Source organism: Dendrobates tinctorius, unplaced genomic scaffold, assembly GCF_039654945.1.
Source record: "Dendrobates tinctorius isolate UK_male_01 unplaced genomic scaffold, ASM3965494v1 ptg000035l, whole genome shotgun sequence".
Taxonomy (NCBI): domain Eukaryota; kingdom Metazoa; phylum Chordata; class Amphibia; order Anura; family Dendrobatidae; genus Dendrobates; species Dendrobates tinctorius.
In genome coordinates, this window is record NW_027361703.1 from 63375889 (window position 1) to 63402837 (window position 26949).

The 26949-nt window shown below is 43.9% G+C and overlaps 3 protein-coding genes across 3 annotated transcripts in view; 1 reads left to right on the top strand and 2 right to left on the bottom strand.

The window, feature by feature from the left end:
- LAMB4 (laminin subunit beta 4) overlaps positions 1-26949 on the top strand; it is a 339109-nt gene that overhangs the window by 126874 nt on the left and 185286 nt on the right. Inside the window, exon 24 of the mRNA XM_073573188.1 lies at positions 19363-19520. Within this exon, the coding sequence (XP_073429289.1) occupies positions 19363-19520 (158 nt within the window). The remainder of the gene's footprint in view (positions 1-19362; positions 19521-26949) is intronic.
- On the bottom strand, positions 4660-7029 carry LOC141087753 (uncharacterized). Its single transcript, XM_073573545.1, has 2 exons — positions 6765-7029; positions 4660-6322 (listed from the first exon to the last, which is right to left on the bottom strand). The coding sequence occupies exon 2, from the start codon at positions 5815-5817 to the stop codon at positions 4699-4701; it is 1119 nt and encodes a 372-aa protein (XP_073429646.1). The 5' UTR covers positions 5818-6322; positions 6765-7029; the 3' UTR covers positions 4660-4698.
- On the bottom strand, positions 11119-12051 carry LOC141087810 (uncharacterized). Its single transcript, XM_073573654.1, has 3 exons — positions 11665-12051; positions 11192-11562; positions 11119-11135 (listed from the first exon to the last, which is right to left on the bottom strand). The coding sequence occupies exons 1-3, from the start codon at positions 11889-11891 to the stop codon at positions 11119-11121; spliced, it is 615 nt and encodes a 204-aa protein (XP_073429755.1). The 5' UTR covers positions 11892-12051.

A 26949-nucleotide genomic window follows, 5' to 3' on the forward strand; every position in this document is an offset into this window, starting at 1 on the left:
ATACATACCACATATATACTACATACATACAATACATTCATACAATACATACATAGACATACAGTACATATAACATAGAGTAACATACTTACCAATACTTGTCACATTGTTCCCCGAAGCCATTGTCTTTTCCGGAATAAATATTAACATAACAAACCACAAAAATACTCACCCACGATCCGAAGCAGTCCACGAGTGTGTCCCACGACGATCTTGGGTAGAGAACTGCAGCATCAGATGATGCTGCCGTTCTCTACGGGCTGCAGGAATCCAATGACGGAAGGTAGGTATCCTTCCGCACTGTATTCCTCCGCCACTTAAAAAAAAAAAGTCCCTAGTCTCACTTTATGCCATTGCTGTGTGGGAAATTCCCACACAGCAATGGCATAAAGTGAGACTAGGGACTTTTTTTTTTTAAGTGGCGGAGGAATACAGTGCGGAAGGATACCTACCTTCCGTCATTGGATTCCTGCAGCCCGTAGAGAACGGCAGCATCAGCTGATGCTGCAGTTCTCTACCCAAGATCGTCGTGGGACACACTCGTGGACTGCTTCGGATCGTGGGTGAGTATTTTTGTGGTTTGTTATGTTAATATTTATTCCGGAAAAGACAATGGCTTTGGGGAACAATGTGACAAGTATTGGTAAGTATGTTACTCTATGTTATATGTACTGTATGTCTATGTATGTATTGTATGAATGTATTGTATGTATGTAGTATATATGTGGTATGTATGTAGCATGTAGTATGTATGTAGTATGTATGTAGCATGCATGTAGCATGCAGTATGTATGTAGCATGCATGTAGTATATATGTAGTATGTATGTAGCATGCATGTAGTATATATGTATGAATGTATGTAGCATGTAGTATGTATGTAGTATGTATGTGGTATGTATGTAGCATGTAGTATGTATGTAGTATGTATGTAGCATGCATGTAGTATGTATGTAGTATGTATGTAGTATATATGTAGTATGTATGTAGCATGTAGTATGTATGTAGCATGCATGTAGTATATATGTAGTATATATGTAGCATGTAGCATGTATGTAGTATGTATGTGGTATGTATGTAGCATGTAGTATATATGTAGTATGTATGTAGCATGTAGTATGTATGTAGTATGTATGTAGTATATATGTAGTATGTATGTAGCATGTAGTATGTATGTAGCATGCATGTAGTATATATGTAGTATATATGTAGCATGTAGCATGTATGTAGTATGTATGTGGTATGTATGTAGCATGTAGTATGTATGTAGCATGCATGTAGTATATACGTAGTATGTATGTAGCATGTAGTATGTATGTAGCATGCATGTAGTATATATGTAGTATGTATGTAGCATGTAGTATGTATGTAGCATGCATGTAGTATATATGTAGTATGTAGCATGTAGTATGTATGTAGCATGCATGTAGTATATATGTAGTATGTAGCATGTATGTAGCATGTACTATGTATGTAGCATGCATGTAGTATATATGTGTTATGTATGTAGCATGTAGCATGCATGTAGCATGCATGTAGTATGTATGTAGTATGTATGTAGTATATATGTGGTATGTATGTAGCATGTAGTATGTATGTAGCATGTAGTATGTATGTAGCATGCAGTATGTATGTAGCATGCATGTAGTATGTATGTAGTATATATGTAGTATGTATGTTGCATGTAGTATTTATGTAGAATGAATGTAGCATGTATGTAGCATGTATGTAGTATGTAGTATGAATGTAGCATGTATGTAGTATGCATGTTGTATGTATGTAGCATGTAATTTTTTTTTTTATTTTTTTTTACATTCAACACATTAGCCGGATGATAGGACTATTACTGTCCCATCATTGGCTAATGTGTCAATCACTGTCATGGTAGCAGGCATCGCCCGATGGGACTTGTAGTCCCATCGGACGATGCCTGCACAGACCCCCGAAGCCTGCACAGACCACCGGCAGGCCGGCACAGCCCCCCGGCAGGCCGGCACAGCCCCCCGGAGCCTGCACAGACCACCGGCAGGCCGGCACAGCCCCCCGGCAGGCCGGCACAGCCCCCCGGAGCCTGCACAGCCCCCCGGCAGGCCGGCACAGCCCCCCGGCAGGCCGGCACAGCCCACCGGAGCCTGCACAGACCACCGGCAGGCCGGCACAGCCCCCCGGCAGGCCGGCACAGACCACCGGAGCCTGCACAGACCCCCTGGCAGGCCGGCACAGGCCCCCGAAAGGCCCGTACAGACCCCAGAGAGGCTGTACAAGGGCAGGAAAGGGTTTTTCTTATTCCGATACCGGAAGTCCCATAGACTTGAATGGGACTTCCGGTATCGGAATCGGCGATACCGATACTTTTTTTAAAGATCGGCCGATACCATCCGATACGATACTTTGAAGTATCGGACGGTATCGCTCAACTCTAATGGCAACCAATTTAATTTCCCTATGCCACGGCCTCTTCCTCACACCGAAGCTCCGCCACTGCCCTTTGTAATGGTTGGCGATGAGGCTTTTCAAATGTGCGGAAACTTACTGAAACCCTACTCCAGCCGGGACTTGGACCACACCAAAAAAATATTTAATTACAGGCTGACCAGGGCCAGAAGAACTGTCGAGTGTGCTTTTGGGATTCTTGTCTCCAGATGGCGAATTCTGGGCACGGCCATTAATCTTAAACTTGAAACAGTCGATGAGGTGGTGAAGGCCTGTGTGGTTCTACATAACTTTGTGATGGCTAAAGAGCACCCGACCTTTGAACTGGACGATGATGCTCCTAACCCATTGCCTGAATTCACTCAGCACACTCTCAGGTCATCCGTTGAAGTTGGCCAAATGAGGGACCAATTTGCGGCCTACTTTATTTCTGATGTAGGACGGGTGCACTGGCAAGATGAAATGGTGTAATGTTTTTGTTTGTTTATGGTAATAAAAAACCTTATTTGATACCATTACTGAGTGCACTATATTTTTTAAACTCCAATTAAATAAAAAACTTCCCATGTATAACTTAATTTTTTGATGTTCACACACCTGGGCAGGTAAATACACATATGAGTTAAAATGCAGCATTGCTAGTCTGCGTGAAATATATTGGAACGAGCAAAGCTGCAGGCCATGAATCAGGAAACCAATTTTTTTCAAGAGAAAATTGTGCAACTAGTTGAAAAAAAAGTATGTGATTTTCTCAAAACACAACCCTCAAAACCCAACCCCAATGAAAGTCCATGGGGAATACAAGTCAGCATTGAGTGGATGATTCCAACTTACAAGTTATTACACTAGGCCTTGGAATGACTATACTAGGCCGTGGTATTTCAAATATGAGTATAGTAGGCCTTGGGCCTACTAGTATAGTCATATGTGAAATACCACGGCCTAGTATAGTCATACCAAGGCCTACTCGATTTTTGCCAACTAGGATCTTGTTTCACGAAAAACAAACTGGTGAAACTTGACAAGTTTCAACAGTTTGTTTTTCATGAAACCAGATTCTAGTTGGTAAAACTAGAGTTATTACACTAGGCCTTGCAATGACTACACTAGGCCGTGGTATTTAAAATATGAGTATAGTAGGCCTTGGGGCTAGTAGTATAGTAATATGTGAAATACCACGGCCTAGTATAGTCATACCAAGGCCTACTGTAATAACTCGATTTTTAACAACTAGCATCTTGTTTCACAAAAAACAAACTGGTGAAACTTGACAAGTTTCAACAGTTTGTTTTTCATGAAACCAGATTCTAGTTGGTAAAACTAGAGTTATTACACTAGGCCTTGTAATGACTACACTAGGCCGTGGTATTTCAAATATGAGTATAGTAGGCCTTGGGCCTACTAGTATAGTCATATGTGAAATACCACGGCCTAGTATAGTCATACCAAGGCCTACTCGATTTTTGCCAACTAGGATCTTGTTTCACGAAAAACAAACTGGTGAAACTTGACAAGTTTCAACAGTTTGTTTTTCATGAAACCAGATTCAAGTTTGTAAAACTAGAGTTATTACACTAGGCTTTGGAATGACTACACTAGGCCGTGGTATTTCAAATATGAGTATAGTAGGCCTTGGGCCTACTAGTATAGTCATATGTGAAATACCACGGCCTAGTATAGTCATACCAAGGCCTACTCGATTTTTGCCAACTAGGATCTTGTTTCACGAAAAACAAACTGGTGAAACTTGACAAGTTTCAACAGTTTGTTTTTCATGAAACCAGATTCTAGTTGGTAAAACTAGAGTTATTACACTAGGCCTTGTAATGACTACACTAGGCCGTGGTATTTCAAATATGAGTATAGTAGGCCTTGGGGCTAGTAGTATAGTAATATGTGAAATACCACGGCCTAGTATAGTCATACCAAGGCCTACTGTAATAACTCGATTTTTAACAACTAGCATCTTGTTTCACAAAAAACAAACTGGTGAAACTAGAAAGAAACTTATTTTTTAGACAAGTTTCAACAGTTTGTTTTTCATGAAACCAGATCCAAGTTGGTAAAACTCGAGTTATTACACTAGGCCTTGGTATGACTATACTAGTCCGTGTTATTTCACATATGACTATACTAGGCCTTGGGTTGGTTTTTAACATGTATTTACCCATCAGTGTGTGTGAGCGGCGCAAACAACATTAATGAAACTTTGTAATGGTGAACCACAAATGTAAATTTATTTTTAATCACAAAAATAAACCAAAAAATTATTTTTTCCGGCGTTTGGGGGCAGATGGTTTCAATTTGGGGGTGTGCAGGGAATATGCAACACTTGCAGTTGAAGACGGTGTTTGAGGGGAAGGGGCAACAAAACTTGTGGGGGAAGGTAGTCCAGTTAAGGGAATTAAACTAGGAACACTTGGAGAGGAAATCTGTTCAGGTACATTAGTTGTAATGGCATGTCGCCATAGGCTTGTGTGCCTGGACCGACTTTGGCCCAATGCCCGCCTTGATAGATTTCGCCTTGAACTAGGGGCAAATATTGAGTGTAGGTCCCCCGTCTGCTGGTGTGGCTGCTGCTGCTGCTGAGGTGGCTGCTGCTGCTGCTGAGGCTGCTGCTGCTGCTGAGGTGGCTGCTGCTGCTGCTGAGGTGGCTGCTGCTGCTGCTGAGGTGGCTGCTGCTGCTGCTGAGGTGGCTGCTGCTGAGGTGGCTGCTGCTGCTGAGGTGGCTGCTGCTGCTGCTCTTCGTTGGCAGTGCTCGTCCTTGCAGGAGGACTGGTGGCGGCAGTGATGGTCCAGGTTTGCAGAGTGGTGGTGGCAGGGCTACTACATGTTGTTGTAGCGGCAGGGCTGTTCCATGTTTGCCTAGTGGTGGCTGAGCTCCACGCATGCATGGGAGTGGCGGTGGTGCTCCAGACAGGAGCAGCGCTTGCCATGGTGGTGTCGGTGAAGTGACCAGCTGCACTCAGACTTGTGGTGGTGTAACGGTGGGTGTCCTGGCTTTGAATAGAGGTGTCCGTGCAGTGGTATGCAGCACAAGTCGGTAGTGAGGTGAAGCGAGTCAATGGTGGCACAGGTGGAAATGACACCACTGACTGCTGACCGTACCGATTATGCTGCATAGCCTGCAAGAAAGCATTGTTGCAGGCCTGCAGCACATTCAGCTGTTGCTCAGGACTAAGGTGTTCCGCCATGCCCTTTTCAATCTTACTAAAAAAATGGTGTGCTGGTCTGTTGAGGTCGGCCTCCAGACGGTCAAGGCGCTGTTCTACAGAATTGAAGCGGTGTTCAAAGTGGTTTAAACCACGTTCCATGAGTGCAAAACCGCTTTCAACTCTGTCGGACAGTGACTTGAGGCTGGAATTAAAGGCCTCGCTCAAATGCATAAACTCGGGCAAGACATTCCTGTCCAAGGCCCTCTGCCGCTGGCGGGTAGTGCCCGCATAACCAGTGGCAGAGACCTGGGACAGGGGAACACCTGATGGCCCAGCTTCCTGGTCACCAGCTGTGTGTGTGGCTGACCTGCAAGGTGCTTCCTGGCTGTCGGATGGCTGGGACGGGTCAGAGGACGTCCGAGGAAGGACCGCTCCAGGGCCAGGTTGCAGGGTGCTGCTCCAGGTGCTGTGGAAGAAAGGAAAATCATTACTACCATGCCTTTACAAGAAGCATCAGCTGTGGATTAGAAAAACACAGATTAATAAAAATAAAAACCCAAAATTTATAATACTTACGATCTCGTGGCAAGGACCGGTCTTAGGAACTGCAACGCGTGATAGTGACGGTATCTAGTTCTGGTCCTTGACGCAGATCCACTGCGAACCTGGCCCTCAGCACGAACATCACTGTTGAAGCAGTCCTTGATCGAACGCCAACGTGTTCGGACTTTGTCCACTGTTAAAAAAAAAAACAGTGCCGTCAAGGACAACAGTCACTGCGGCACAATATAGCAATACAATACTCAAAGCAGTCACTGTAGACCCCGATGACACTGTTGGGTTTCCTGCTAGAATACACCTAGCACGAAACCCAACAGTGCCGTCAAGGACAACAGTCACTGCGGCACAATGTAGCAATACAATACTCAAAGCAGTCACTGTAGACCCCGATGACACTGTTGGGTTTCCTGCTAGAATACACCTAGCACGAAACCCAACAGTGCCGTCAAGGACAACAGTCACTGCGGCACAATGTAGCAATACAATACTCAAAGCAGTCACTGTAGACCCCGATGACACTGTTGGGTTTCCTGCTAGAATACACCTAGCACGAAACCCAACAGTGCCGTCAAGGACAACAGTCACTGCGGCACAATACAGAGCAGGGAAATACTCACTAAACGCCTTTTTGGAGGATGCTGTGGCGCTGTCCCAGCCATCCATCAACGCTGCGGCCACCTCATTCCATAGCCGCCGGGTCACCACAATGTCCTTGTGCAGCCGGTCACGGCTGTCCCACAACGGCGAACGCTCCTGGACCAGGCTGATGAGCTGCTCATTATCCAGGTAGACGTCTTCATCCCGTTGTGGAACCTAGACAAAACACATTCATTAGAATAATCAAATTTAAATTGAATAAAAAGTTACAAAAAAAGAAACATAAAAAAGAGTAAAAATAGAAGATAAAAAATAAAGAACATTACAAATCACCACCGGGACTTGGCTTCGCTGCTCCTGCTCTTCGCCCTCACTAGTCCCGTCCGCAGAAGAAGATGATGATGACGATGTCTTAAAAAAGTTGAAAAAAACGTAAGAGATTTGGAGAAGCAGCAGATATACTTACCAGATGCACGAAAATAATCACCTCACGGTCTGCTTGCGCCAATTCCTGCCGCGATGGGGAATACTCGGATTCTGAAGACATACTGCATGTAAAAATAATAATCATTAGTACATACATAATTTAAAAGGACAGGCATATAATGTAATATACTCACATTCTTCGCTGATAGAAGATGGGTTCCTTGTTGACTGTCTGCTCTCCAATCTGTCAGTGTAGTAGTGGCAGAGTTTTGGCAGGCACCTCCTTTATATAGACTTTTTTTTTTTGACTTTAGAAGATTATAACTAGTACAACAAGTGGACACCACCAAAAAAACGCAGTGCTAAAAAAAAACATACATGCGCATGCCAGTGCGCACGTATGCGCATCCATAGGCTATAATGGCCATTTTTAGCGCAAAACGTGCGCATACGTGCGCAAAACGTGCGCATACGTGCGCATGCGCTTTTTTGCAGGGCCAAAAAATGCAACATGCTGCGTCTGTAAAATACAAACGCACACCCCAAAAAAACGCAGCGCATGAAAATCGCAAACGTGCGCATGCCAGCGCGCAGGTATGCGCACCCATGTTAAATATAGGGGAAAAAACGCATGCGCACGTATGCGTTTTTTTACAGCGCAAAAAAACGCAAATGTGAAACCAGCCTAATACGGATCAATGACCACTAAATAGTGGTCCGTAGGTCATCCGTAAGCAAGGTGAGGTCGCGTATTTTGCGCATGTGTGTCTCCGTATGTAATCCGTATGCAATCCGTATGGCGAGATTTTCTCGCAGCCTTGCAAAATGGACATTTAACGGTTTTGAGGCCTGCAAACAATTTAAATCATTAGCCTGCACCCCATTTAGACACTCAGAAACAGGTGGCTGCCTACATTCTGTACATTTCTCACCTTGCTTTCACGAGGTGTGTTGGTGTTCTTTGTGCAGCATGGCAGAGGGTCTGACATTCAATACAACCGAGCAGGTTCTCTTTACCTGGCTTTTGTCACGGCGCTTTGGCCAACCATATCCTGTGATAGTGGATCCGCGGAGGAGGAGACGCATGTGGGTACATCCACTTTTGAGGCAACGACTCACAAGAGGGCATTTTCACCGCCTCTATTCGTCTCTGCGGGAGCATCTGGACAAATTTTACCAGTACTGTTGAATGAGCATTTCCACATTTGATCGCCTCTTGGAGACAGTGCGCCCTGGGATCACCTTTCAGGACACTAGGGTGCGCAAAGCCATATCTGCAGAGGAGCGACTTCTACTCACAATACGGTATGTACTCCACAACCACATTCTCTATGTTCATAATGTGTGTGTTAATTTATGTTTTTTGGCCTTCTTGGACAAAGTTTAATACCCTCATCTTACTCAAAATATGTTTCACCTGACACAGCAGAATGTTACATGTAATATGTACTGCATATCACTTAGTCATTGTGACACCAAATATGTGTGTGTTGTTCTCTCTCATTTCCTACCAAGTTTGGTCGGCATGTAACTGATTTTTTTTTACTTTAGCCATTCTAACCTGTACTATTTCTGTTGTTCTACAGCTTCCTGTCCACTGGCCTGTCTTATGCCGCCCTCCACCATGAGTTACTCATTGGAAAGTCCACCATTTCAGGCATAGTGAGGTCTACATGTGCAGAAATCTGGACAAGACTCCATCAGGTGGTCCTACCCGAGCCCAGGATGGAAGACTGGTTAAGGATTTCAAGGGACTTTGAGGAGGACTGCCAGTTTCCAAATTGTATTGGGGCCCTGGATGGCAAACATATCAGGGTGCGTAAGCCGCCGAACTCAGGCTCCCAATTCTTCAATTATAAGCAATACTTTTCTGTTGTATTGTTGGCTCTGGTAGACCCTCAATACAAGTTTATAATTGTTGACATTGGGGCCTATGGAAGGACGGGAGACTCTAGAGTCTTCAATACTTCCATAATGGGTCGGCGGCTACGCACCAACCAGTTGGATCTACCACCACCACGCCAGCTACCAGGCTCCCCCGAACAATCAGTCCCTTATGTCCTTGTGGCAGATGAGGCCTTTCAGTTATCACGTAATGTCATGAGGCCATATCCCCGGCGCAACCTTGACCACAGGCGCAGAATTTTTAACTTGCGCCTATCACGTGCTAGGCGACTGGTGGAGTGTTCCTTTGGGATTCTTTGTGCCAAATGGCGGGTACTCCAGTCTGCCATTCAGTTGAGTGAGCAAAATGTGAATGAAGTTGTGAAAGCCTGTGTTGTTCTGCATAACTTCACCAGGATCCATGATTGTTCCTCCTCTGATGGTGTTGTGCGTAGGCCGGACAATGTGCGCAGGGTGAGACCACCTATCATCCCTCAACGTAGACCGCTCTCTGGCCTCAAAGTGCGTGATATATTCACGAATTACTTTATCTCACCTGAGGGGGCAACGTCTTGGCAAGAGAATGCTGTGTCTATGTTATAATTTGTTTTTTTCAAAGTGTGTCTAAATATATATTACTCAAGCCTTTTTATGATTCTATGAGTGTTTCTTTGCATTGGTTGGTGTCTGTAAGTATGTTGTGATGGATAGTGAGAAATCACACAGAGACGTTAACTAGAGTAGACAAATTTTTAGTTTTGCCTTTTTTTTTTTTGTTTTGCTTAAAGGCAAACATAATTTTGCCAGAACACAAATTTGGCAATGGCCAAAATGACCCTTTGGGCCTTCTTTAACTTGGTGTAACATTAACATTACCGAAAAAAAATGCACCAAACATTATGCAATAACAACATTGCTGCATGCCTACATTAACCTTGATTAGGCAACAAAGGGTGAGCTCCATCACCTAAATAAAGTGAATAAGATAACACTCACATTTCCTCATAATGTTTTCCAATCATAGAAAGATTCCACCATGACAGGCAAGGCTACCTCACATCTTTCACACAGATATTACCTGTCTGTAGAACAGACAATATTTAAGCATGCTATACTGGAAAGGATGAAAATACAAAACTCACTTGTTAAGACATTGAGAGAGCGTGATATTGTGAATGCTGGTCGCCTCAAATTGGTTTACTAGAGAATGCTAATAACAAAGTTGACTACTTAACTAAAGGCAAGCACGCCTTTCCTATGCATTAGCAAGTGATTAGTGTATTTTCATCTTTTCAGGTAACAGTATAGCGCATTTAAATATTCTCTTTTATACACACATGTAATATCTGTGTGAAAAGCGTGAGGTAGCGTTGCCTGTTATGATGGATTGTTTCATATGTTTGGAAAACATTGTTTAAAAATGTGAGTGTTAAATTATGTTCTAAATGTTGGTGAAGGAGAACACCTGTTTTTTTGTCTAGATTAGAAGCACCAGTTACATGTAACTGGACATCTCCAAATTTTTGAGTCATAAATCCTCATATGTAGGGGAAGGGGAACGGGGAGGAACAGCCTGTGGGTGCTGCTGGACATTGTGGCCAACATCGCCCTGTGTGGGGCCATACTGTTGCCCATGATGCTGTTGTTGTCCAGCCTCCTGGGCCTGTTGGTGATACTGCCCAGAGTAATAATGATGATGGTGAGGGGCTTCTTGTTGGCTCTGGTAGGCCCGTGGCTCATACCCACCAAGATAGCCAGATCGTCCCCAACCAGGTTGGGACCAGCCTCCAACACTGGGTGGGTACAAGTGGCCATATTGGTGGGGTTGGCTTGATGAAGACATTTGGGGCTGCGGAATAGAAGGATGGGTAGGGGGAGGAAGGGGTTGAGGTGTTGGCCCACGTATTAGGGGCTGTTCAGACCCTGCTTGAGCAAGCATCTGTGTGGATGGTCTCATGCGCATTAAATTTCTTTGGTGAGAGCTGCCACCTCTCCAGAAATTCAAACACCTCATATGGGGTATTGGGTGGGGTGCTTGCATCAAGCAGGATCTGAATACACCCCCTAATACGGAGCCTGACCTCACGGGTAAGGGCACGGAGATAAAGGGTGAGGCTACGTGCATAGGCCTCCTCACCATCATCTGTAGTGACTCTGGACAAGTAATTCAGCACCCCTGTATCCACATTGGTCCTGCTCTCTTGAATGGCGACCTGGCGCCTTCTTCTTATTCGCCGTGATGCAAGAGCAGCCTGTGGGGAGGGCCTGATCTGGGCAGTTGGGCTGCTGCTCAAGTTGCCCATCTCTTCCAGGATGGGTGAGGTTGCAGCTGCAGACCGTCCTGGTGGTGTGTTGTGTCGGGCAGCCATTGTGTGTTCTGGTGATGCCTCCTCTTCAGCCATCCTTCTTGTAGGGGGAGAAGATGGGCCAGCCACCTCATCCCCTACAGGATCAATAATGGGCTCTGCCTCTGAGGCCGTTCCTCGATCCGTAAGGTTGGATTGAGTTCTGTTATGAAATAGAACAGAGGCAAAAATACATCAATATTTTTGTCCCTGTAAAGTATTTGTGTAATGTCTTTGTGTCATGTGGTGTGAGGTATGTACTTACGGTCTCAGAGCCAGAATTGGGGCGAGGAAGTTCAGCCGGTCATAGTAGATGTATTTGCGCTTGACATGGCCAGCATCCCCACTCCTGGACCGCTGCTGGCGTTCCCGGCGGTACTGGTCCCGGATGCTTCTCCACCGTTTCATCACATCTTCCACTGCAATGTGACAGGAAAGATTGTCAAAATCACATATTTGAGAGGTCACATTTTCAAACAGTAGTCTAGGCATGGGGCCTTATGGGGGTGTGCGTTCTACCCATGGTGGCATATGTAATTGGGCCGATACCCAGGGTCTCATTAGCTCCCCTGAAACTAATTTAAGTGGCTAGGAGGATGAGGAGCTTGTGGCCTAACCCCTAATTATGGCTGTGTGAAGCCACGTGTCACATCCTAATGGAACGGCCTCATGAGGCTAATAAAAGTACATGCACAGGAAGGGGGGGGCTGATTGTAGAGTCATTTTATAGCGCGCGCTAACGTTAATTATATTTTTATGGTTGCACTTACGAATTTTCTGCTGCTCATCACGTGGTCTGTCACCAAAGTCATGGTACATCTGGCGACAGATGCGCCTCCATGACGCCTCCTTTCTTGTGTGGTTCGCATAGTTTGCGTCGCGTGGGTCCCATATTTCTGGACGCTCCTGCACCAGCACAATTAGCATCTCTACATTAATATATGTGGACGCCATGCTGCTGCTGTACTCCGTGGAGGCTGACTTCCTGGATGTCTGGAGCGCTTTTTGAGCTCATTTGCATGTCTACGCTTCCTGATGATGGATTGGCCCATTTCCTGTTCACCAGCCAAAAGACCTGCGTATTGCTCGCAGGTCACACGTGTGTTCAGTGCGTAATCCGTATTTTTTGCGCACCCATAGACTTGCATTGGCGTGCTACAGGCGTAGTACGCTGACAATCGCAGCATGCTGCGAGTGGCACGGAGCGGAGGATACGGAGGAGAAATATACGCCTGGTGCGAGTGACCCCATAGAGAATCATTGGTCCGTGTCTAATGCGTGCTTTTTGCGCCTCTCACGCACCCGTATTCCTCGCCAGTGTGACTCCGGCCTTAGAGCGTATACCGCTCGAAACGCATACAGAACCTCCTGGGCACTCTCTGTGTGGCTATCCCATGTCAGGGTAAAAGCCACAATGATGACTATAGCAGCCATGCTTGTATTTTAATGAAATAAATAAAGAAAATTCTGGATTTTACTCCTTGAGCTTGTCTTTCCTTTTTCTATGAAGCATCCTTAACTACCTGCTCTATAAAACTGCCCCAAAGTTCAATAAAACGCGATCAAAAAGACAAATGTAACTAAAAATTGTACTACTGAAAACGTCATCTTGTCCCGCAAAAAAACAGAGCAGTATGATGGCTTATCAGCAGAAAAATAAAAAAATTATAGCTCTCAGAATAAAGCGATGCAAAAATAATTATTTTTTCTATTATATAGTTTTTATTGTACAAAAGCACCAAAACAAAAAAGATATAAATTGGATATCGCTGTAATCATACTGACCAGAATAATAAAGCTGCCATACCAATTTTACCACACGCAGAATGGTATAAAAAACAAAACAAAAAAGCAATTCCTGAATTGCTGGTTTTTGTACATTCTGTCTCCCAAAAATCAGAATAGAAAGCGATCAAAAAATGTCACGTGCCTGAAATGGTACCAATAAAAACGTTAACACGTCCCACAAAAAGCAAGCCATAACATGATTCTGTTGGCCGAAATATTGAAAAATTATATCTCTCAAAATATGGTGATGCAAAAGCTATTTTTTGCAATTAAAAGCGTCTTTTAGTGTGTGACAGCAGCCAAACATAAAAACCTGATATAAATCTGGTATCTCTCTAATCACAACCACCTGAAAAATAAAGTTGCCTAATCATTTATACCGCATGAGGAACGGCATAAAAAAATAAATAAAGCCAATTCTTCACATGCTGCTGATTTTTTTCATTCTGCCTCCCAAAGATCGCAGTAAGGCTTGGCCCACATTTATCCTGCGCTCTGCGCTGAGCGCTTACACCAGGGTTCTGTGTAATATGTGATTCAGAACTGATACAGCACAGAAAGAGGACTTGAAAGTCCACCAATAATATAAAACAGCAAAAAGGTTTACCCGTACAGGCCTCTGTTGTGAGTTCATTTTCCCCTTCACCGTTGATGTCTGATGAACTCCCTCTGCTGGTGAGGAGAGGTAGTGAAATTGATTGGGTTGGGAAGAACCTGTCATCTGAACAGGTGGAGCCTGATTGGACACCCGGAATCACTGAGTGGATATAAGGCAGCCGACGCCCTACAGGGTGCTGGTGATCCTTTCTGCTCTGAGCTCTTGCAAACCAGTTCAGTACCTGTCTTCTGAAAGCTAAGTTTTTGCTCTCTTATTTTTCCATGAGATTGTGTCTGTTTACTTAGTGTTTGTGTTCTGCCTGCCCTTGTTGGAACAGGCTGAGCTCCATTTTTGTCTCTAGTCAAGTTGATCTTTTGCTCAGTCTTCAGAATATACCTGAGTGCTGATATTGTGATTTTGAAGTCTAGTGACTTCAGGGCCTTTTTTCTATCAGACGTGTTGGACATTATTTTGGCAGAATTTTTGCGGATTGCAGCCAGCATCTTTTCTGTCCTTTCCTGTTTAGTTAGTTGGGCCCCATCGTTTGCTCAACCTGTCTTTCTGTCTGTGTTTGTGTTTTCATCTGCTTTTCACCGACAATACATGTTGGGGGCTGTCTATTGCTTTGGGGTCTGCTCTGGGGCAGTTTAGATTTCTTTCTTTCTTTAGGCTTATTTAGTTCTCCGGCTGTGAACGAGGGGTCTAGGGCACCGTAGGAACCCCCCCACGGTTACTGTTAGTTGTGTGAATAGGATTAGGGGTCTGCAATCCGATAGCTACCAACCTCTCCGGTTTTCTGGACTTAACTTGTATTTTTGTTTTTTCCTCCTTCGGTGACTCATTCATAACAGGCCTCCAGACAAATGCACTATCAGGGTGCAGTGGACCCATATAATTAAGATGACAACACAGGTGCAAGAATACAGATAAAACAACCGCTCGCAGCCTACCAATATATGGAGGGGGCAGTTGCCTGGTATGTTGATGCACAACAAAACACTTGTTAGTGTATTTGTCTGGAGGCCTGTACGGGTAAACCTTTTTGCTCTTTTTGCTGTTTTATAATATGTGATTCAGACAGAACCCCCAGCGGAAGATGAGGCAGATGGAGGCACAGTGGGTGCCATAGCACCTGTAATCCGGTGGTGTCTGTCTTTTTCGGATTTCATAAAAGTGTCGTCAGCCACAGTTTTGTGCACTTCTGAAAAGGACACTTCTGAACAGAGGCTAGACAGAGTCCAGAGTAACTCTGCTGCCTCATTATAGTGAATGCATCCCTCGGGGTTTCATTTGACACGTCACTCAGAGATTTAGATTGAAACCTCGATGTAAGTGCTCAGCATAGAGCGCTGGATAAATGTGATCATAAATGCTATATAAAATGTTCCCAATAAAAGCTTCAACTCAATCCACAAAAAAAGCAAGTCCCCACTTAGGTCCATCATCTGTTAATGGAAATATAGGGGCTTCCACATTACTAGTAGCACAAAGGCTCTGGAAAAGTGAAATGGCTGCTTGCTCCCCCCAAAAAATTAAGCAAATTATCTGCTCCCAAATCCAAATGCCCCCCTCTCTTCTGAGCCCCAGTGTACCTAAGCCACATTAAGTGCCCACATGTTTGGCATTTCTGTAGTGATGAACGCCCATCTAATTTACTGGTGCATGTCTCCAGAAGCATGAGCTGGGCATAATGTACTGGTCACTACAATGACAGTTTGCAATTTTTACTCAGCAACATCCACTGCTGCTTGTTTCTGGAAAACACCCATGGAGTCAAAATCATTACTACATCTGTAGATAAATTCCCAATGGGTTATCATTTCTAAAATGTGGTCACCTGAGGGGGGATTCTGCTTTTCTAGCACTTAGGGGCTCTTTATATGGAATCCGCAAACTATTCTAGGAAAATCTGAGTTCCAGGAGTCAAATAGCATTCCATCCCTCCCGAATCTCTCTGTATGGCTAAGTAGTACACTACACAGCCACGTATGGGGTATTGCCACGTTCAGTAGAAATTGTGGGACTAATTTTGGTGCCATTTTTACCCATTTCCAAGTATGAAAATGTAAAACTCGGGGCTAACACACAATCTTGGTGGTAAAAATGTAAATTATTTTATCTTCACAGCTCAATGATACAAAAGTCTGTAACACACCTGTGGTAATATAATCACTGCACCCCTAGATTAATTTATTGAGGGGTTTAGCTTATAAAATGGTGTCAGATATGGGTTTTTTTTGCTGTGTTGGCACCTCAGGGGCTCTGCCAATGTAACATGGCACCCTCAAACAAGTGCAGCAAAATTTGCACTTTAATATGGTGTTTCTTCCCTTCTGAGCTTTGCACTGTGCCTCAAAAGTAGTTTTTGATATGATATATGGGCTATCGGTGAACTCAAGAGAAATTGCACAACAAATTTTAGGGTCCATTTCCTCCCGTTACCCTTGTAAAAATACAAAATTTGTAGCTAAAAAAAGATTTTTGCGAGAAATATATGATTTTTTTTATTTTTATACGGTTTAACGTTAGAAAATTCTGTGAAGCACCTGGAGGTTAAAGGTGTTCAATGAACCTCTAGATAAGTTCCCAAAGAGGTCTAGTTTTCAAAATGGTGTCATTTGTGGGGGGGGGTTCATAGTTAAGGCACATCAGGGGCTCTCCAAACGTGACATGGCATCTGCTAATTATTCCAGCACATTTTACATTCAAAAAGTCAAATGTCGCTCCTTTCCTTCCAAGCCCTGCCGTGTGCCCAAACAGTTGTTTTCCTCCATATATTGGGTATCTGCGCACTCAGGAGAAATTTCACAACGAATTTTATGGAGCAATTTCTCCTGTTACCATTATGAAAATGCAAAATTTGGAGCTAAAAAAGATTTATCTGGGAAAATGTGTTTTTTTTTTTCTTAATTTTCATGACTTAACGTTATAAACTTCTGTGAAGCACCTGGAGTTCAAGGTGTTCAATACACATCTAGAAAAGTTTTCAAATGGGTCTAGTCTCTAAAGTGCTGTCAACTGTGGGGGGTTTCCACTGTTTAGGCACATCAGGGGCTCTCCAAATGGGTCATGGCATCCACTAATTATTCCAGTACATTTTACATTCAAAAAGTCAAATGGCGCTCCTTGCCTTCTGAGACCTGCCGTGTGCCCAAACAGTAGATTTCCCACACATGTGGGGTATCAGCATGCTCAGGAGAAATTGCACAACAAATTTTATGGTGCATTTTATACCTTTACCCTTGGGAAAGTAAAAAACAATTAGGTCTAAAGGAAAATTTTTGTGAAAGAAAAGTAAATGTTTATTTTTTCCTTCCACATTCCAAAAATTCCTGTAAAGCACCTGAAGGGCTAACAAACTTATTGAATGTGGTTTTGAGCACCTTGAGGGGTGCAGTTTTTAGAATGCTGTCACTTTTAGGTATTTTCTGTCATATAGGCCCCTCAAAGTCAGTCCAAATGTGAGGCGGTCCCTAAAAAATATGGTTTTGCAAATTTTGTTGTAAAAATTAGAAATCACTGGTGAACTTTTAATCCATATAACTTCCTAACAAAAAAAAAATATGTTTAAAAAATTGTGCTTATTTAAAGTAGAAATGTGAGAAATGTTATTTATGAACTATTTTGTGCGATATGACTCTTATTTAAGGGCATAAAAATTAAAAGTTGTAAAATTTCGCCACTATCATGAAGTACAATATGTTACGAGAAAACAGTCTCCGAAACAGTGGGATCCATTGAAACGTTCTAGCGTTATGACCTCATAAGTGACAGTGGTCAGAATTGTAAAAATTGGCCTGGTCAGGAAGGTGAAAACAGGCTTCAGGGCAAAGGGGATGAAACTCATAGCAGTACCCCTTTTTCACCCTGCTGCTGTCTGAGTCAAACTAATCATCTGTTTCTGTTACTGATCCAGCCACGGGCCTATATGTCTGGTCCATCAAGAGTCACTTTCATCTCATTAGTGCATAAAAACACTTGAAAAATCCATCTTCAGACATTTATTGCCCTAGTCTTGACATTACAGCACACTTGTGTTGTTCAGTGGTGGTCAGGTTTTAATCTTCCTAATCTTGGCCATGTCTGTGAGCACTGAATGCATTGTACTTCTTGCACTCCAGGGAGGTTGCAGTTCTGGAATATGACAGCACTAGAGGATAATGACTCCCTGGTCGCTTCACATTTAATTCTCATTAAATCTTTGGCAATTAATGTTTGTCTTTTTTCTCAACATATTTTTTGTGAAGCTGCTGACTATTTACAACAAAACTTTTGATGGGTCTGTGATCACACCTCTAAATCTTAGCAATTTCAAGACTTGCAACAATTTTTGAGTCTATTAAATCTCATTTTTGGCCCATTAAACCTAAGGAAGACAAGTTGCATAACAACTCTGCACACCTTGATAAAGGGTGTTGATATCCTTATATGGCACCCTATCTCATTAAATACACTGACAAGCAAATGGGTAACATTGTTTTGAACTTTTGACTTTTAAGGTACCGTTACACCTAGCGATGCACCAGCGATCCCGACCAGCGATATGACGCGGTTAGGATTGCTGGTGCATCGCTAAGTGGTCGCTAGTGAGCTGCCACACAGGCAGATCTCACCAGCGACATCGCAGGGGACGGGGATCGCTACTTACCTGTCAGACGCGGCGATCCTGCGTCCTCCCGCCCGCCTCCACACGTCGGCGCCACAGGAAGCGCCGCAGGAAGTGACCGACGAGGAATGGTCCAGGAGCTTCTTGCGCGATCAGCGATAACCAGCGGGGGAGCCGGTCGGAGGTAAGTATCACATGCAGCGATATCGCTAGCAATATCGCTGCAACGTCACAAAATCGGTGACTTTACAGCAATATTGCTAGCGATATCGCAGTGTGTAACGGGGGCTTTAGGCTCCATATCTTAACATCCAGTGTTGCTTCAAGCAGTTTGGCAATTATCTTGGCCAAGAGATGGCTATTGATGAGCTGGATAATGCTTTTTCTTTGTTCTTGGAAAATATTCTTCCTGGCTGCTCCTCAATTCAAACCAGTGACATTTCGCTTGGGAATCAAGCTAATAACACATTGAGCTATTAGGGAATGTGAGAACAGGTTGTAATTTGTATTATACAGAAAGAAAAAAAGATTTTTTCACAACCTGGAGCAAAACAGTAACAATGCAGTGACATGACAAGAATCTGCATAACTAATCATATGCTAAATATGTTCCAGTCAGATTTTTGTATGAAATAGATAACATGGTTGTCCATATAATTATGGTAGTCTCCCATCTCGAAGCAGTAATGGATGGTGAAATATGGAAAATAGAAGTCAAAAGTTCTAAACATTGCTACTCTTTTGCTCGTTAGTGTAAATACACATTACCTCATCTGGTTCATCCACGAGACATTCAAGTTTATGTAGCTTGGAGTTGGAAAAGCTGCTTAAAAATACTGACTGTCAAAATACTCAATAAAATACAAAATGCTAATAATTCTGCATATAATGTATAGTTTAGGATTATTATTGATGATATAATTATGTATTTATACTGCATGCCATAACAATTTCTATACTTTATATCTCAGGTGTATTGATAATTATTATGGTAATCCACTATTGGGACAACCATGTCGCCCATGCATGTGTCCGGGTTCTCCTACAAGCAAGAAATATTTTGCAGATTCTTGTAAACAAAACAATAAGACTATGGCGGTGACCTGCAATTGTTTTGAAGGCTATGCAGGTAACTTCCAACTAAATGCAATTCAAGATCAGATTATGAAACATTTTGCACAAATATTTACCATTTTATCGTCCTTTATCGTACATATCAGATAATGAGATATTCAATATGGTTTTATGTGACCAGACATCATTGATCTGTCGCTTTATGGTAGCTCACATCATTATAGTGTTGAAACTGGGCCTATAGAGCTGACAGTAGGGCTTTTTGATTTCAAGGATAACCAGCTATGTACAGTCATGGCCAAAACTGTTGGCACCCTTGAAATTGTTCTTGAAAATGAAGTATTTCTTCCAGAATATTATTGCAATTGCACATCACATGTTTTATTATGCATATGTTTATTTCCTTTTGTGTGTATTAGAACAACACAAAAAAAACTGAGGAAAAAAATGAAAACTGCAAATAATTTCACACAAAAAACCCAAAAAAGAACCAGACAAAATTGTTGGCACCTTTCCAAAATTATGGGTAAACAACTTTGTTTCAAGCATATGATGCTCGTTCAAACTCAACTGCGGCAAGTAACAGGTGGGGCTATATGAATATCACACCTGAAACCAGATAAAAAGGGGAAATGTTGACTCAATCTTTCAATTGTGTCTCTGTGTGTGTCACACTAAGCATGGAGAACAAAAAGACAGGAAGAGAACTGTTTAAAGATTTGAGAACCAAAATTGTTGAAAAAATATCAATAATCTTAAGGTTACAAATGCATCTCCAAAGATCTTGATCTTCCTTTGTCCATGTTGCGCAACATAATCAAGAAGTGTACAACCCATGGCACTGTAGCTAAAATTCCTGGATGTGGACGACAGTGAAAAATTGATGAAAGGTTGCAACACAGAATAGTCCAGATGGTTGATAAGCAGCTCCAATCAAGTTCCAAAAAAATTCAATTCAAGCGGGCCTGCAGGCTCAAGATGTATCAGTATCAGTGCAATCTATCTGTCCACATTTGAATGAAATGAAACACTATGGCAGGAGGTCCAGAAAGACCCTACTGCTGACACAGAGATGGAGCGCCCGGGCGCACGCGGCAACGTGAGAGAGCGCACGTGCGGTGCAGGATCGTGGGGTACTCAATACCAGGCCCGTCGACTTCAACGGTGGCGGCGACACGGTCTGTGGCCCTGGGGCATCCATTAAATAAAATGATGAAAGGGGAAGGGGAAAAGTTGTTGGTGATGTTGTTAGATGTGGTAGAAATGATGATAAAGTTTATAGATGATTAAATACGTGACGCCACCTGTGGTATTCTGGTCAGAGGTGACCAGCGCTGCGGTGTTGTTCCCCTGAGACTGTTGATGTAGCGCAGCTGTGGTGAAAATAGCTCTCCACAGGTAGAGCAATAGTCCCAGGGCAAAGATGTTAGATTAATAGTCAAAATGGCTGTGAACGTTGGGGTGCAGAGAAATGAGAGGAGGACACAGAGGTGCAGTTTCTTTACCATTTACTGGTAATTGGTTGCAATCTGGAGTACCACATACCGGTGATGGAATGAGTCCGGCTTGCCTGGAGGCATTCAAGGGATCCACCTTGCCAGGTGGGGATTTTGGACCTTCTTTCTGCGCTTTGTGTGTGGGTCTCCGCTGTTTATAACTATGCTGTGACCCTCAATTGCGTGATGATTTCACTAACCTGTACGGCTGTCAGCATGCGCCTATTCCACGGGTACCGTCCTTTTCACCGTCAGCCCCGGGCTCCTTATCTGCTGCCGTGCCCTCAGTTGTGCAATGTCACACAGGAATTTGCAATCCCCTGTACTTTCAGATTCGGCGATCAGGACATACAGCTCTTGACCACCAAGGACTCTGGCGCCCCTTTTCTTTCTATTAGCACTTCGCTCTGGGGTCTGCTATATGCAGTTTTTTAGCTTCCCCAGTGCCTCTCCATCTCTGCTCGTGTCCTTTCCCTCTTCATAGATCAGCTGCCCCTCACCAGCTCCTTACAGATTAGGTCTGTTATGATTGGGTCACCGAGGAGGAAAACAAAACCAAGCTAAGTCTCAGAAAACCAGAGAGGTTGGTAACTACGCGGATTGCAGACCCCTGATCCTAACCACACAACTAACAGCAGCCATGGAGCATACAAACGATGATTCTAGATGCCACGCCACAGCCGGAGGACTAAATAAGCCTAAAGCAAGAAAAGGGGAAATCTAAACTGCCTCAGAGCAGACCCCAAAGGAATAGACAGCCCCCATACATGTATTGATGGTGAAACAAGATGAAAGCACAAACACAGGTAGGAAAATAGGCTGAGCAAACAATGGGGCCCACACTAACTAGAAAGGACAGGAAAGGAAAGATACTGTCTGCAATCACGCCAAAAAACCCTGCAAAAATGTCCAAAACTTCTGATAGCAAAAAAAACCCTGAAGTCACTAGACTTCACCCACTATATCAGCACTCTGGCATATTCTGAGGACAGAGGCCAATCTAATAAGGGACAAAAAGCAAACTGGCACATACAGTGACATAAGAGTGGAAATTCAGCACAGCCCCAGCCGGGGCTGGCTGACCACACAAAAAACTGAATAGACCAAACCAAATCAAATGTGAACAATAGCAGAGACAACATAGCTTGAGATGGCAGGAACTGAGCTGGAAATTAAGACCTCAAGAGGCATGAAAAAATCACCAGCATGGGAATAGGGAGTCGGCTGTCTTAAATCCAGTCTGAGACTCCAGATTTCCACTCCTCATCCTCATTATCAGGTGGCAAGTCTCTGTTAATTAGATCAGCTTCATTACCTCCTGCCACCACCAGAGGGAGTTCGGAAAGAGAACTCACAACTCCTCTGTCAGCACAAACAGTTCCCTCACCAGAAACCAGAGGCAGACCAGAAAATGAGTTCACAACAAGCGCTCTGTCTTGAACTAATAGGATCTTCCAGAAAGATCTTTTTACCTCACGTTTTAACTGTCTTGTCATTTTCCTCACAGCTGCTCTCATTTCCATAACAACCCCCTCAGCTCACTTCTAGCTGACTCACCAACCCCCTCTGCTGACCAGAATTTATAAGGCAGCTCCCTTTTCTGATCTGCAGCAGGAATTGTGATTTAATCTATGTTACCTGGCATGGGGGTCCCTTTCTGCCTCCAAGCATGACTTCACCTCTTAGAGGGAGGTAATGTCATTGTGACAACTGGACTCTGGAGTGTCACATTCCCCCCCAGTTAAGTTCAGTGTTCCTGGACTGAGGAAACATAACAAGAATTGTTAACAACAATTAATGAAAATCTACAAAGTCTTAAAAATGTAAAAATTATCAAAAACCAGACAAGGAAAAAAAACGGATTAAAAACACACATGTGACATGCACAAATGAGAACACGTCGATCAGACAATGCTCACACCACCCACTAACTGAGATACAACAAGAAAACACAGAATGACAGATTTGCAAAAATACTCTGCAATAAAAAATGGCAGTAATCAGCAAGTGCTGGATAATAAGTCGATACTTTTTTTGTGCAAAAAAATGTACACCAAGCTGCTCCACCACGTCAAGGTAACCCCTATTGAAGCAGTCCCTATCTAATGTATTAAAAACCTGTACATGTGAACAGTGTCTAATATGAACAGGATTCAGACAGGCCGCTCCCTAGTATGGGCTTGTGGTCTGAGACAGCTCTTATGTGCACGTCACACAAGAGAGGGGTGGGGTCTCCCAAACCATGCTAAGCAAGGGAAAAAAAAGAAACAATAGCACAGTTATTGCAGCGACCAGTCCTTACACTACTGTCCACAAATTGTCTTTGTGCTTGTACCTGGAGTTTGGTTGGTGGGAACCGCCTTAACCCACTTTGTGTGTTGTCCCTGGGCATGGCTACAGGGCATTCTGTGGACGGGCCTGTTTTCAGCCACACCGGCGGCTTATTTTCAAGGCCAATTTGGAGAAACTATTTACAAATAAAAGTTCTGACCACACATAGTCCCATGGCCCAATTGTCCTTTAACGGGTTATTATGAATACTTTAAAAAGGTTCATACAGTGAGTCTCTGTAGGCTCTCATGCTTAACGGTTACAACTATACTGTACATTCTTATAACTTTATTTACATTATGTAATCTCTGTAATGGGCAGGGATCTGACCTCTAGTACTATGAGTGGATCTATGCAGTATAGGTATTTCTGATGACCTGACCTGTTCTCTGATGTCTACTGTTGGTGCATTAATCACTACGCTATAAGTAGACTTATGTAAGATAGGTATTCTAGACTGCCTTCTCGCTACTCCTAGACTCACCATGAGATTGTCAGATTCGCTGTTAGCAGGGGACAGATTTCCACATTCCACTGCAGTCTCTTCTTCATCTGGTGCAGTAGGCTGTTGAAAGGTTAGTACTGGTACTACTATTGCCTGATTTACTTGTGTCCACGTCCGAGGAAATTCTCCAAGTTTAGTTTGAATCTTTTCTTCCACCTCTACTGTAGGCTGTGGAGTGTCTTGGACTTCTTTCTTGTCCTTCAATTGATCATGGCACATCTTTAGATGATCTCTTGAGACTGCTTCTAAGGTTTCTCTTCCATCTTTATTGGTGATACATACTTTGGTGTTTATTAAAGTCTGAAGATCTTACGGTGTATGGCTCTGCCTCCCACTGGTCATCTAGTTTGTGAACACGTCTCTTTCTTTTTACTACTTGTTCACCTGGTGTCAAGGGAACTGCAGGGGCGTTTTGATTGTAGTTTCTTTCCTGCCTCTGTCTTGGTTGGGACAAACTTTTCTCCACACAGTCTTGCACTTTGCGGTATTGTTGCTGCCGCTCTGTATCCCGGTCTGCATCTGGTGATGTTGTCTCTGGTGTTAAGACTCCCATGTCTAAATCAATGGGTAACTTGCCAGGTCTTGCTCTCATCAAGTAGACCGGAGTGCAATTTGTAGAGTTTACCGGTATATGATTATATAGATCTACCAGATCTGGCAACTTCTCTGGCCACTGGTTTCGTTCTTCCAGAGGTAAGGTCTTCAATAAGTCAATTACCACCTGGTTCATCTTCTCACACATGCCATTTGTCTGTGGATGGTACGGTGTCATTCTGATTTTCTTGCAACCGTACATGTTACAGAACTCCTGGAACACTTTGCTTCAAAGGCTGGACTTTGATCGGTGAGCACTTGTTCAGGGTATCCATGTGGTCGACAAAAGTGTTGCTGATATGCCTTGGCTGCTGTCTTCGCTGTTTGGTCTTTAACAGGCACGACTACCAAGAACCTTGAGTAATGGTCACCGATGGTCAAAGCATAAGTGTAGCCATTCCTACTCAGAATTAACTTCACGTAATCCAAGGCTACCAGGTCAAGCGGCTGTTTTGTGATGATCGGCTGTAATGGGGCTCGCTGGCTGTTTCAGTCTTTTCTGCGCAGGTTGCATGGGCCACATTCTCGGCACCACTTCTCAATGGAACTCCTCATGCCATCCCAGTAGAATCTTTCATGAAGTAGGACCTCCAGCTTCTTCCAACCAAAGTGTCCTGCTCCATTGGGGTACGCCTCCAAGACCATTGCGCATCCCTCTTCGGGACTACCACCTGCTAGACCAGTTCGTGTGTGCGTGAGTTGATGTGCCTCCGAAACAGTTTACCCTCGTAGATAAACAGCTTGCCTCTCTCCTTCCATAATTGCTGTGCTTCCTGTGGGTCATCTGGACCAGGGTGTGCATCAGCTTGTGCCAGCCAGCCACTCCTTTATGAGGTGAACAGCTGGGTCACTGTCTTGTGTCTCTGCCCACTCATGATGGGGTAATGGATTCAATGTTACCTTTCGTGTGACAAAGCGCTTATTCGTCACTCCTTGAGAGCGCTGGGCTGCAACTGGATGGTGGAAGGCTGGTAACTCGATTCCTTCGAGTTCTTTTGGATCTTCTCCACCGTCTGGTGAATTGGGCATCCTGGACAATTCATCCACATTAGCGTTCTTATGTCCTGCTCGGTACTTGATGGTGAACTCCTAGTTGGACAGCAAGGCCATCCATCGCAGCTCAAGTGCCCCGAGCTTTGCCTTTTTAAGGTGGGTTAGAGGATTATTGTCCGTGTAGATGGTGAACTTTGCAGAAGCCAAGTAGTGTTTGAAGCGCTCTGTTACTGTCCAGACTATGGTGAGGAACTCCAGTTTAAAGGAACTGTAGTTGTCGGGGTTCCTCTCAGTGGGACGAAGCTTCCTGATGGCGTAGGCAATCACTCTCTCTCTGCCTTTCTGCACTTGTGATAGCACTGCTCCCAATCCCACGTTGCTGGCGTCAGTGTAAAGTACAAATGGTTGGTCGTAGTCAGGGTAGGCCAGGACCTCATCTCCTGTAAGGGCCTGTTTCAACTCGGTGAAGGACTCTTCTATCCTTTTATTCCACTCGAACGGAAGATTTTTGTTCTTGGCCTTCTTGGATTGGCCCACTAGAAGATCTTGCAGCGGTGCTGCTATCTTGGTGAAGTCCTTGATAAATCTTCGGTAGTAGCCTACTAACCCAAGAAATTGCCTCACTTCATGAATAGTGCTGGGTCTTTGCCAGTCCTGGATAACGGTGACTTTGTCAGGATCGGGTGCCACACCTTCCGCGTTCACCACATGGCCTAGGTACGGCACCTTGGGTTTCAAAAGGTGACATTTGGACTGTTTTACTTTCAGGCCAAAGTTTGACAGGGCTTCGAATACCTCGGCCAGGTGCTTCAAATGGTCTTTGTAGGTTTTGGAGAAGATGATGGTGTCATCCAGATACGGCAGAACGGTTTCAAAGTTTTTATGTCAAAGGCCGCATTCCATTAACCGCTGAAATGTTCCTGGTGCATTGCTGAGCCCGAACGGCATGTAGTTAAACTCGCAGAGGCCCATTAGTGTAAACGCTGTCTTCTCTTTTGTCTGCCTCTGCCACAGGAACCTGCCAATACCCACTGGTGAGATCTAAGGTAGAGAAATAATTAGCAGTTCTCAGTGCGACTAGTGATTCCTCAATTCTAGGCAATGGGTAAGCTTTTTTATGTGTAATGCTGTTAATCCACCTGTAGTCTACGCACATTCTCATAGTACCATCTTTCTTTTTAATGAGGACTAATGGAGCTGCCCAGGGGCTACAACTATCTCTGATTACCCCAGCCTCCTTCATCTCCCGTAACATACTCTTGGCACATTGATAGTGTGCTGGGGGTACAGGCCGGTGTCTCTCTTTAATGGGTGGATGATCTCCAGTGGGGATATGATGTTGGACCCCTTTTGCCTGCCCAAAGTCTAGAGGATGCTTGCTGAAAACCTGTTCAAATTCTCGAGCCACCAGGTAAGCTCCATGCTTTTGGTGCGAAGGGGTGGAGTCAGTGCCTACATATACTGTAGCTGCTGACACCAATCCTCCTGCTGCCCTTCAGAGCCATTCTCTTACACCTTGTCAGATGGAAGCAAGGGCTCTAGTATCTCGATTGCATTGTTACTGA